Source organism: Eleutherodactylus coqui, chromosome 8 (genome assembly GCF_035609145.1).
Source record: "Eleutherodactylus coqui strain aEleCoq1 chromosome 8, aEleCoq1.hap1, whole genome shotgun sequence".
Classification (NCBI taxonomy): Eukaryota; Metazoa; Chordata; class Amphibia; order Anura; family Eleutherodactylidae; genus Eleutherodactylus; species Eleutherodactylus coqui.
The window spans coordinates 110,978,426-110,991,746 of NC_089844.1; the positions used below are offsets into that span (position 1 = coordinate 110,978,426).

The 13,321-nt window shown below is 42.5% G+C and overlaps 1 protein-coding gene across 1 annotated transcript in view; it reads left to right on the top strand.

Annotated features, from left to right (window-relative positions):
* CPPED1 (calcineurin like phosphoesterase domain containing 1) overlaps window positions 1-13,321 on the top strand; it is a 67,950-nt gene that overhangs the window by 22,595 nt on the left and 32,034 nt on the right. The window contains exon 3 of the mRNA XM_066576208.1: window positions 7,359-7,781. Within this exon, the coding sequence (XP_066432305.1) occupies window positions 7,359-7,781 (423 nt within the window). The remainder of the gene's footprint in view (window positions 1-7,358; window positions 7,782-13,321) is intronic.

Sequence of the window (13,321 nt, forward strand, 5' to 3'; positions counted from 1 at the left end):
GTTGCGAGCCGTGACCCGCTGCTCACCTCCTCCGGCGTCTTCTCTCTGCTCAGCGATGTGCCTGCTGGCACCCAGCCGCGCATGTGCAGAGCAGAGTCGGCGCGTCAGCCGTGACGTTTCTGAAATAAGACGTGCCGTGATTTGTTTACCACATGAGTTTTCACTTGGTCAAATCGCGGGTGTCTTCATAGGATTGCATTATCTACTGCAATCCTATGGCAGCGGGCATGGGCAGAAATTCTGCGGGAAATCCCGCCGCGGAATTTCAGCCCGTGTGCTGGAGGCCTTAGATTTCTCTCTTGTGTATTCACTTAGCGTTTTGTTATTTGACAAAATACTATGAACACTTCTAGCTTTGAAAGCATTCTCACTATGCAGCATTTTTTCCACACTTGTCTAAAATGTTTACACAGTACTGTATATGGGCGCCTTTAATAACAACCAATCAGATAATGGATCCATATCCTAGTTATCTCCTATACCTCCTTATCTATTTTATGTCTAACCAGATATGATTGTACTTTGTTATTCACAGCTCTACATTCACTTTTTTCCATTGACTTATGTAGCATTGAAGAGACTGCAGACATATTTTAGTATATAGTGCCTGCATATACTGTAGCACTACTTGCAAATTATAACCATTCACTTCAATCCCTGTTGCCAGCGCAGCGCACAATCCTAGAATGGTAGAGTTGAAAGGGACCTCCAGAGTCATAGGGTCCAACCCCCTGCTCAGTGCAGGATTTACTAAATCATCCCAGACAGATGTCTATCCAGCCTCTATTTGAAGACTTCCATTGAAGGAGAACTCACCACCTCCCGTGGTAACCTGTTCCACTCATTGATCACCCCTGCACTCTGGTATAGGTTTCCTTTTTTCTTTTCATACCCTTGCTGTGTTATCGAGGCCATCTGGATTCTTGGGATAGAATATCATTGAAGGAGAACTCACCACCTTCCGTGGTAACCTGTTCCACTCATTGATCACCCTCAGAAAATTTTTCCAATGGCTAATCTGTGTCTTCTCCACCAACCCCTTGTGATGTAAGTGCACATCGTGAATCTATTTTCCTTCATTTACTGCCTGATACAGTTCACACCTGCGCTCTGTTATAGGTTTCCTTTTTTCTTTTTATACCCTTGCTGTGTTATCGAGACCATCTGGATTCTTGGGATAGAATATCATTGTCCTCCTTGGTGGATGTCTATGGGGGCAAGGGGTGTTATAAATAAAAGTCAAGGTTTTTTAAAACTGTAAGTGTGATGGGTTGTCCATTTGGACATCTTTGCCGCATGGATAAATCTTACACTTTTGCTTGGCTACATTTGAAATTCAGTTTTACATCAGACTTCTGTCCCCTAAGTTGTAGGACGGTTAGCATGAAAGGGGTTATCCTGAAAACCACTTTTATGACACGTCCTTTTAGCGGCGTTTATAAAAGCGGCCTGCTCCTGTTTCAAGTCATTGTAATGCAGGATAAGGTTGATGGAGTTATCGCACTTCTTGCAATTATTTCTGAACCTTTATCGTATACACATATAATTTAAGTCCGACAATTGGCAATGTCCTTTTAAAATCAAGCAGCAGAGCTTTTTGTTCTTGTACATTATGTAAAAGCCAGGAGGGAGGAATTAAGGTGAAGTTGTCACGTTTAAAGCTAAACCTATCTCCCTCACACAGCATAGTAATAAGAAATATGAGGGATTGTTATCAAGCATGACATCTCATTAAAATCTCTGCATAGCCTTGGGTGGCTGAACTGTTACACTTTAATCGGATATTGTGTGACAACTTGGATACTCAGGGATGTACCTTTTGTAGAACAGATCAACAAATGCATTTATCCAGGCATCAGATACAAGAAGTTTTTGTTTCAGAAGTAGATTACATGTTATTAAAATGCTGACAGTTCTGGTTGAAGAAGCCTCTGCGTTATAATTTGCTGAGGAAGTGGCATCATTTCTGGGACTAGCTATATAGCTAATTATGTATCAATAAGATATGCTATAAATGTCTGATCTGTAGGTCTCCAGCTACTTGCACCCTCATTCCTGACAGAGAAATGGACACATACCTGGGCAGTCCCCAATAGATGTATAGGAAATACATCAGTAGCACACAGAAGTACCCCTACTCTGACATTTCTGGTGTATCATATTGTTATGCCGCAAGTGTCTAATGGGTAAACTCCTTTTAAAGTGTTTGTGACCAGGGAAACCTCTCTGCACATGCCAGGAATATATTAGGGAATCACTTAAAGGGGTTGTACCAGGATAACTTGCTGATTGGTGGGAATATCACCACTGTGATCCCCACTGATCCCGAAAATGGGGTCCCATGTCCTCCATTCTTCTCAGTACGGGCTTGCTGCACAATCTGCACAGGGTAGGAGACTGATTGAAGCACTGATCTTGCAACAGCAGGGTACTGGAGCCCCCATGCCCACCCATATCACATCTGGTCTCCAAGCTAGAGGCGGTACAACAGGGTACTAGAGCCCCCACGCCTGCCCATATCACATCTGGTCTCCAAGCTCTAGGTAATACAACAGGGTACTAGAGCCTCCATGCCCACCCATATCACATCTGGTCTCCAAGCTATAGGCAGTACAACAGGGTACTAGAACCCCCATGTCCACCCATATCACATCTGGTCTCCAAGCTAGCGGTGGTACAACAGGGTACTTCTAGAAGAGGTATTTTTATTTTTTTTTAACAATGACAGTATTTTAACGGTGAACATTTGTAAGGACAATTCATCCTTACTAGAGATGAGCGAGTATACTCGCTAAAGGCACTTGCTCGAGCGAGCATTGCCTTTAGCGAGTATCTCCCCCGCTCGAGACTGCAGGTGCGGTTGCCGGAGCGGGGAGTAGCGGCTGTCAGCAGGAGGGAGCGGGGGGGAGAGAGGTAGAGAGAGATCTCCCCTCCGTTCCGCCCCGCTCTCCCCCACAGCTCCCTGCTCGCTGCCGGCACCCGAACCTGCAGTCTCGAGCAGGCAGGTACTCGCTAAGGGCAATGCTCGCTCGAGCAATTGCCTTTAGCGAGTATACTCGCTCATCTCTAATCCTTACCAATTGGTTAATCTGAGGCCAGGTTTTTATACTTTGTATATGTAAACGTCTATCCACTAGTGGAAAGACCCTCACATTCTTGTTCTATGGTAAATGTGACTCCTATCTGCCCACATTACCGTATAAGCGAAAATTAACTTCAGCTCTGCTACATCCTGCTAGAAAAGTACAAATATCTATTCCCTTACACTTGGTTACCCACTGTACAATCTGTAATCTACAGGGAATTCTATTTTGTGTGTGTGTGTGTGTGTGTGTGTGTGTGTGTGTATGTATGTATGTATGTGTGTGTGTATATGTATATATATATATATATATATATATATATATATTTGCATTTGTTTTATTGCTTGTGACTCCAAATCTCTTTTTAATAAATGTGTAATATGAAAGTAAATGTTCTTCTGGTAACAGAAGAAATGATGGAATCGCCGTCAGTGCGGTTACTTTATACATTATTGTTGGTTCATGGGCATTAGACCATGCATACACAGTGTTGTTTGCCTAGTAATCGGCGATTACTGATAATTCGCCAATCCCAATGGTATTTCAAATGGTTCTTTATCATATTGGCCACAAGTCTTCTTTCTGCTTGACTTCCTGCAGCATGTTGAAAACATGCCTGTTCTCAGAGGGGCTTTAACATTATCTGCTAAACCAAATGCTCACATCCCTTTCTTGGCTTATGCCGTCTTTCAATTTATTGCATGAATAAGTTGCATGACGGGTCAGTAGTAAAGAATTCCTTAGGTAGACATAATGCACAAATAGTAAACTTTGAACTGATGTGTGTTGTTACTTCAGGTCTTCTCCTATATAACGTGCCGTCTTTCCATATAATATGTGTACTGATCTAAAGATAACACTGAATCATTGACCATTACTGATATTTTAGACAGGGGTTTATAAAAATGTTCAGCAAGCAGTTGTAAGATTGCATGTGCTTGCCCAGGCAGTCCTTATTAGGCATTAGCCAAAGGCAATTCTAGATTGTAGGCATGCTACATAATGGATTTGCTGATGGTCCATTGCCTTTCCGTTTTACTTATATTTGTCCATGGCTGTATTTGAAAATTGGAGCTTTTCGGAGAAGGAAGGATCCAACAAACTTTAAACGCAATTTCCATCCAAATGAGTAAATAGTTGCCAGATACTTCTTTCTTTTTTTTCCATATTACACAGTTTTTACTCTTCGCATTAAAATATTAACCAGTTTCTACTTACATGCATTGAAAAAATGTTTGCCTCCTTCCAGTTGTGTTTTACTAGGATATGGTTATCACACTGAATCTTTCCAGTTTGTAAACAAAATGTAATCGTAGATAAAAGGAACTTTAGCATGCATTTTCTTAAAGGGAACTCGCCACATTTCAAATGCGGCCCAATATGCAGTCAGGAGGAGCCGAGCTAATAGAGATATAGTTTGGTTAGAAAGTTCCTATTACAGAGGCTGATAGGGTGACATTCCATGCCTGGTTATCATCGGCTTGTTTTAATGAGCCAGCGATCTGCTGATCGACAAGCAAACATTTGTTGACTGATCTCAGCTTTGATGCCGGCATAAAAATGACCGCTGGTTAGCAGCACAGCTTCTCATGTAAACGGGGAGATGTATTGCCAAGTATGGGGACAAACTGTCATAGTAATGAGCATTTGTCCCCCATAGCAGTAATCCTCTTCTGCTACTTGTCAATCAGTGCTCATTATAATGGGCTGATTCTTGTCACTTGTATAAGGATCAATAGTCATTCAACCCTCTACTCATGCTGGGCTTAGGGGTCCAGTGGGTGATCCCACTCGGTGACTGACAGTCTTCCGTGTATGAGTCTGCATACAGGGATATATGTCAATCACTGAAAAGGACCGCCCACTGGACTCCTAAGCCCAGCAAGAGTAGAAGGTTCAATGAAAAGATTACTAGTCTTACTGAATCTTTCCTTATAAAACTAACTGTCTTCTGCACCATCCATTTCACGTAGAGAGTGTAGAAGTGTGTCCTGGCCTGACAGTGGGTCCTCGGACACAAGCTCAGAACATTATATGCTCATTTGCATCCTCTCCCTAAGGTGGATGCATAAACAATTTGCTTCCACCGGGCTTTAACAGCTGGTGGAACCAAATTGTTTAGCCATCCACTTTAGGAGAAGGATGCCTAATATTGCTAGTATTATATGGGAATAGGTTGGGAAAAGATTAGCAGGATGTTCACTAGCCCTTTCCTTATGGGGAAGGCAAGTGAACATGTTCTATAGGCAGAGGCTAGAGACTTGGAGCTGACAGCAACAGGGCATCTACCGCATGAAGCAGAGGAGTGTGAAAAGTGACCAACCACGGCAGCAGCAACAAGAGCACGTGAGCCAAGATCATGACCACAACTGTGCTCCTTGGCATTTTTGGCTTTTTGTATTCAGTGGATTTTAATGTTGGACAACAAAGTCGTGGATATCTTTTTACTGATTGTTGTGTTAAATGCTCATTTTTTAGAGGTGGGTGTCTCTAGTTTGTCTTACAACATGATAAAGTTTCAATGCTCTTTAAAGGGTTGTAGTTTAAAATGCCCTAAAGACTCCTTACCAGCTGGATCTCCACAAGGTGAATCGGTACCTTCTGAGCTAAGGGGATCATGGGCGTCAATGAAAATTGTCACACATAATAGAGGAACATTTTCATTGATACTGTATGCGTCTTAAACTGGTACAGAGGTGAGGTTAACCCTAAGCTCTCTAGATTTTTGCTGTCATCCTTTCCAGTAGAGGTAATGAAATATAAAGTTTTTGAAAATGTAGATGATATTTGTACCTTTTCTAGGGAGAACATATCAAGAAGGCATCTGTTCTAAAAGGGGCGATACTTTAGAGATCCAACTAATGAAGCAGCAGTGATATTTTGCTAATGAAGTACATTTTTCGCCTTGTTTTCTTGTAGTATAGTTCCAACTCAGCATAAAAATCAGACGTCTAAAGTTTCTTTGAAGTTTTTGTTATTTTCCCCCCTTTCATCCACAGTTAATATAAAAGTGATAAGTGATAGTGGGAGTGATAAATGAAGCAATACTTTTTTGGGAAAGCATGTGTGGATTCTGTGGCGAAGATCTGCTGAGATGAAGCATAGAGGTTATTTTCACAGCGCAAGGTGAACCAATAATGTGCACATACAGGCAGCTAAATGGACACTAGTGTATTTCAAAATGTAGAAAAATGCTTCAAGAAAGCTAGTTTAATAACACATAAACTTGAGACATAGCACGGCAAGCAAAATACAACCCAGGACTTCAGAGCAATTTTCTTGGCTACAATGGCATTTCTTTCATGCCTTGTTAACTCTCTCAGTCATCTTTTCTTATTAAGTCAAGTGAATTATACTTTGAAACTCCCTTTGTTTGTTTTTGTTTCATTTTTCTCTATTTCTTGCATTATTTTTCTTTTAGCCCCTAAATAGTTTATAGTTTTGGGATAATATAAAGTTTGCTTTGTGTTAAAGGAAAACTTTACACTGAAACATACTTACGTTTATTTTGCAAGAACTTTTTTGGGTAAAGAATAAGATGTATAATTTAAATATAGAAATGACCTTTAAAGAAAATTTTAGTGTAACTGTTTTACAGTAAAGGATTTTTTTCCTCACCATATAAACTGATGGTATATCACTAGGATATGCCATTCATTTATGAGAATGATGGGGTCATAATGCTGGTGTAGCACTACATCCTTTTCAGAGTTCTCCCTGCACACTAACCCTCCAAGAGAACCGGCTGTATAGGAAAGTCCAGTCATCCACATTCCCTTGAATGGGTCTGTTTTGTAGTGTGCTGCACAAAAAGTGATTGGGGAGTTGCTGTACTGGCTAAAAACACTGTAGGGTACATATTGCCATTTTTAGGATTGGTAAGGGTCCCAGAGCTCTGATGCCCACCTCTCACTGCTTTTTGCATCCTGTCCACACGCCATGCAGGAAAAACCAGTCAAGGGGTTGAGCCCTACATTAGTACTGTGACTCCTTCATTCTCAGGATCAATGGGGGTCCCAGAGCTGATACCCACCAATCACAAAGTGATGGCATATCCTAGTCGTATGCCATTACTTTTTAAGATGAAGAAAACCCCTTAACCACAACATCCAGTTCTCTTTTGTTTCAAGTCCATATTGGATCCATGAAACTGAGATATGTGGAGTTTTCTTGATAGGGCCCTTACATTGGTAAACTGGCTGCCCCAAATTCCTTGATTTATGTATTTCTCACAAGATATTACATGGTGGGTCTAATTCTGGCTTATTTCCTCAGGAATTGAATGGAAAGAAGCTCAAGAACGTGATCTGAAAAATTGCCTCCTGAAGACTAACCCTGATATCCCAATGGTCTTTGTCAGTGGCAATCATGACATAGGCAACACACCCACCCCGGAGACTATACAGGCCTTCTGCAACAACTGGGGTGATGATTACTTCTCCTTCTGGGTTGGTGGAGTTTTCTTTTTAGTTCTAAACACACAGTTGTTCTTCGATGCATCGAAATGCCCCGAGCAGAAGGAAAATCAAGACAAGTGGCTTGCAGAGCAGCTGGCCATAGCCAAACAGCAAAGGTGTCAGCGCATCATCATTTTGCAGCACATCCCTCTATTCCTCCAGAATCCTGATGAAGATAATAACTATTTCAACCTGGAAAAATCACTTCGCCAAGAACTATTAGAGATGTTTCATAAAGCAGGTACTGTGCTTTATTATCGATAAATAATTCATGTTGATGTGTCCTTGTCTGCTTTGTTGGAGAAGAATTACTACTCTCATATCCCCAGTATGTTTTGTGTGAGATTTACAGAAACATATTACCGCTATCTGATCTGCCCTCCAATGCGGAGAAACACGTTTTGCCTCAAGAGTTTTGATGTGGCCTTAATCCCTATTTATTGAATCTGCCGAAAGGTAAAATATATTACTACTTCCAAGATAGAGAGTGCAGCGCCTGATATTGTCAGTCTCAGCGACGTCTAGTGAAAAAATAGGCGCTTTAATGCCATTTACTTCATGCTTTCGATTAGAAGTGTGTAAACTGCATATGAAACCTATATAAATTGTATAGCATGTTGGGTATACATGCATTTATTTATTATTCCTTATAGCCTTTTAACCCTTTAAGCACTCAGCCTATTTTGGCCCAAAGGACGCAACACTTTTTAGGGGATTTTGATCTCCACTTTTCAAAAACCATAACTTTCGTGTGGCGAACTGTAGTTTTTATTGTTTCCATTTTTGTATACATATAATGTATTGTAAAACATTTATTAAGTAGTTGGGGTTTTTTTGAGAGCAGGTAAAGAAAACTCATCAATTCTGACATTAGTTTTTTTTTTTTTTACAGTGTTAGGCTGGGTTCCCACACGGCATATTCCAGGCGGAAATCTCACGGTTTGGCCGGAGCAAAAAACCACGAGATTTCCGCCGGGAAAGCGCTGCTTCAAACCCCGCAGCAGTTAGTCGCGAGTTTTGGAGCAGCTTGGCTGCACGCTTTTCCGTTGCAGCCGGTGCTCCCATAGAGGAGTGCAACACGGGCGCGATGGATTCGCTGCCTCATGTGGACGAGATTTCTGAGAAATCTCGTCCACATGGCTTGCTAATCCCGGGATTGGCGGCCAGAGGCAGATTTCCCGCAGCGAAATTCCAAATGAAATTTCCACGGCAAATCCACCCTGTGTGACCCAGCCTTAATCTTGCAGCATAATTCACATGATACTTTTTTGTGCTTGGTCACAGCGCTCAGCCATTCTTTGAATTTATTGAATGGCCAAATGCTGCCTATGACTGGCTAAACGCTGTGACTAGACATGAGCTAGCACCCAAATGCTCGGGTCTGCGTTATTTGATTCGAGCTTTTCATAAAATTTGAGAGCTCTACTCGAGTAACGAGCCCCATTGACTACAATGGGAGACTCGAGCAGTTTTGTATGTGGGACGCCGGGTGCCGAGCTTTTTTGTTTTTTTTCTAGGTTCCTCTCTCTCCCTCTCTCTCTCTCTGTCTCTCTCTCTGTCTCTCCCTCTCTCTCTCTGTCTCTCCCTCTCTCTCTCTGTCTCTCCCTCTCTCTCTCCCTCTCTCTCTCTGTCTCTCTCTCTGTCTCTCTCTCTGTCTCTCTCTCTGTCTCTCTCTGTCTCTCTCTCTGTCTCTCTCTCTGTCTCTCTCTCTGTCTCTCTCTGTCTCTCTCTCTCTCTCTCTCTCTGTCTCTCTCTCTGTCTCTCTCTCTCTCTCTGTCTCTCTCTGTCTCTCTCTCTCTCTCTGTCTCTCTCTCTGTCTCTCTCTCTCTCTCTGTCTCTCCCTTCCCCCCCCCCCTCCAAGCTTTTTTTTTTCTAGGTTAGTCTCTCTCTCTCTTTCCCCCTTCCTCTCTCCTCTGCCTGTCAGACAAAAAATTTGCCATTGACGCGTGCTGCGTCCTGGCGCGGAGGAGCCAAAAACTGGGGAGGGTTCGAACACGGCTTGATGCTCGTTCGAGTAACGAGCACCATCAAGTACTTTAATACTCGAACGAGCATCAAGCTTGGCAGAGTATGTTCGCTCAACTCTAGCTGTGACCAATCACAGACAGCGCTCAGCTTTCATTCAATTAATGGCTGAGCGCTGCCTGTAATTGGCTGAGCGCTTAGCCAACCAGATGCAGCCCTTTCAGCAGGCGGGGATTTTATATCCCCGCCTGCTGAAACAACTTAATTGCAGTGACAGGACCCAAGCAGCTAGATGTGCCTGAGCACCGACAGTGGCGGAGAGTTAAGTATAGATTTTTTTTTTACTACAACTAGGAATGATTTTTCAGGGAACGGCTTCTATTTAAAGCCCTTCCCCCAAAATCACTGCAGGGGTGCCGGCATCCTATTGCTTTCAATGGGCCTGCCAGCAGCGGCATCACTATTGAAAGCAATGGAAGAGCTTTGCGATTCTCTGCCACAGCTGTGACAGCTGTGGCAGGGGATTCTTTACTTCCTGCGGGGAGTCCCCTTGTCACTGACCACTGTGACAGTGCTGTCACAATGTTCAGTGACAAGGGGACTCCTTGCGGGAAATATTGACACGCACCACGGACCTTTGGTGCTCACATGTCTTATGTTTTGCAAGTGTGCGTGTTTGTGACATGTGAACACAACCAATTGTTCTAATAGACGTGCGGTTTTGTGTGGACTTATGTACGCTCATAAACACGCTCATCTGAATGAGCCCTTAAGGTGGTAAATGTTCAAAACCAATAAATACATCAATTATGTAAATCATATCAGTGAATGAACCTAATTTCTAATCCTTATCTATTTCCCCCACCCATTCCTTAGACACAATTCATTTACATATGCATGTCACTCACAGTGCCAGAATATTTTTTTTTGTTGTTTTTTGTCACCTCGCATATAAAATTTAAAAAAAAAGAAAGTAATGAAAAAGATAAAATTACAGTTCGCCCCACAAAAACAACAAGCCGTTGCATAAGAAAATTTTTACATAGTTATAGTATCTCAAAATCTGGCAACAGAAAGTTTTTTTTTTTGTTTTTTTGAGTGGTAAAACATTAAAAAACTTTATACATTTAGTATAGTCCTCATCACGCCAATCTGATGAATAGAGATAACCATTCACTTGTACTGCATGGTGTACAAACAGTCAATGGAATTGCATTTTCTTCCATTTAGCCCCACTTATAAATGTTTACAACTTGTGCTTCAGGAAAGCAAGCCCTCATACAGAGATCAACTAAAAATACATGTAGCTCATGGAAGGCAGGGATAAAAAAAACAACATTAAGAAAACAAAAAAATGCTTAAGATGCAAAGGGTAAAATATACTTAGGTTCCTTAACCCTTTCCAATCCATTTATTTTTTCTCACCCATTCTCCCCAGCTCCAAATAAATTGGAGCTGGGGAAGATGGGTGAGAAAAAATACATTTTCCCTGCACCCTCCTGAACTGACAGAGTTCAGGAGGGTGCAGGTGCTCACTGCACCGTGGAGGGACCTGCTTACCTGTCCGGCATCTTCCGCATTCTCCTTCTGCCTCCCGGCTCGGCGATCATGTGACCGCTGGGGTCAGGTGGCACATGGCGGTCACATGATCGCCGGGCCGGGAGACAGAAGGAGAACGCGCAAGACGCCGGTCATGTAAGCAGGTCCCACAGTGCAGGCTCCCGGCTCGGAGTTCATGTGACCACCGGGGGTCAGGTAACACCGGCGGTCACATGATCGCCGGCCGGCCGGAATCTCTATGCATTACATAGCGCTAATTGAGCGCTATGTAATGTGTAAAGGAGAAGGCAGAAAGGGTTAAAAACCCTTTCTGCCTTCTCCTCGGGGGTCCTCGATGGGGACCAGTGCACAAGTGTATCTGCACCCGATGTGTCTGCCGATCGGGTGCAGATGCACTCCTGCACTGCAGTGTCGGGCCTGCCCCGACATTGGAGCTGTGGAGGGAAATGATGATGTCGGGGCAGGCCCGACATTGGATTGGAAAGGGTTAACTATTGCAGCCTTCTAGAAGAAACAAAGTGGCATCATTTTAGATCCGATGTCAGATGGTGTTTTCTTGTAACAGGAGCCTACATTGATTGTACGTGTCTGGTATGATTGGAAAGGCAAGAGCATTTGTCCTTTTCCTTTTTCACACGATAGTTAAAGCAAGCGGCTTTCTGACAGGGAAAAGCGCTTTTTGTTAACCACCTTTGATTCGTTGACTGTTTTGATCTGTTCAGCTGGCAGGTTTTTAAACCATCACACCTGCCAGAACATTTTCTCGGAGAACAAATGACATCTACGTCGATCCTCAGACTGATTTTCTTCTAGACCAAGATGGACATATTTTCCAAGCTCTCATGTGAGTGCATGTGTTCCAGCAGCAGCATACAGGGGGTATAGTCAGGCTTGTAGCTTGGGGCTAGTTTTATGCAGTTACTCGTGCACACACTAGCACTCAATGGCGAGATTTGTGAAAACTGTCTTTGTTGTTCTGTGCTTCTGGGAAGTATGAGAAATATGCTTATTTTATCTGTGAATATGTTAGCTCTGCGGTTTCTTGCAGAATGTTTTGTCCTATGTTGATGTGCAGTGGTCAAAATCTGCAATGTTTTTGAATAATTAAAAGCCAGTTTTTAAATTTTTTTTTTTAATCAGTGTTTTTCAGAAGTGAACACTTTTTGTTGTTGTTTTTTGTTAAAAATTTTGTTTTGTTATTAAGTGATTTATTTAATTTCTCCGCTTGCATTGTTTTCCAAGGCACTGCAGACTGGAGGACTGAAATGTTGGCAAATTCTGTATGAGTAACGGGACAGCTACTCCTATAGCCTTATCCTCTGTTTTGAAGTTGCATTCACTGCCTTTCCACTGAGCTTTACAGATGGCTGTATGACAAAGCCAAGAAATAGTGGAGGAGATCAGGAGAACAGAACAGAGAAAGCTACTATTACAGAGGACTGTAATTTGATCTGGGTGAATTTTCTGCCCTTAGCAATGAGGGGCACCTGCCCAGACAGAGAACAAAATAGCTGTGGGTGTAGTTATCTGTGTAGCATTGAGTGGGTGTAGTTATGCTACTCAGCCTATGAAATAGGAGAGGGGAGGTAGAGCTAAGTTTGTGTGTATTCATAAGAGAGACCAGCTGATTAGTGCTCTGAAGGCCTTCAAGACAGAAACTTGAATGCAGGAGAGCTTGGGCACCAAGTCTGAGTCTTTGTATGAGAAGGAAAACTCAATGCAATAAAACAGATAAGTGCATCCTTTTTGTTTCTGCGGGGACTTACTAAAATATGTTTGTATTTATTTTTCACACACACAAAGGTTTTCATAACCTTTAAGTACATGAAAACGTATGGCTTAAGGTTCCCATACATATTAAAGAGAAGTTGGCCAAACGTGCCTTTTTTTGTGGGACCTATCTAATGTGTCGGGGTTTCCCAACAGATGATGGTAAGTGAAAGAAGGATTAGGCATGTTGGATTTCAGCACTTGATTCTTTTTGTCCACAGAGATAAGCTGCCACTATAGCTGCCTGGCAGCGACCATCTCTCCTTTGCCCATTGAAAACACAGCCAAGCATGCATGTATATGGAGAAGTCAGAAGAAATAGATATTGGCCAAACAATCATGTGGCTGATAGCTATTGAAGGTTTATGGGCACCTTATAACGCCTAAAACCTTTGTAAAATATATAAGCTTGGGGTGGAACAGATGTACTCCACTGAGTTAAACTACGTGAGAGTCTCAAATCCTAACTCCTCCTTTAAGCATGAC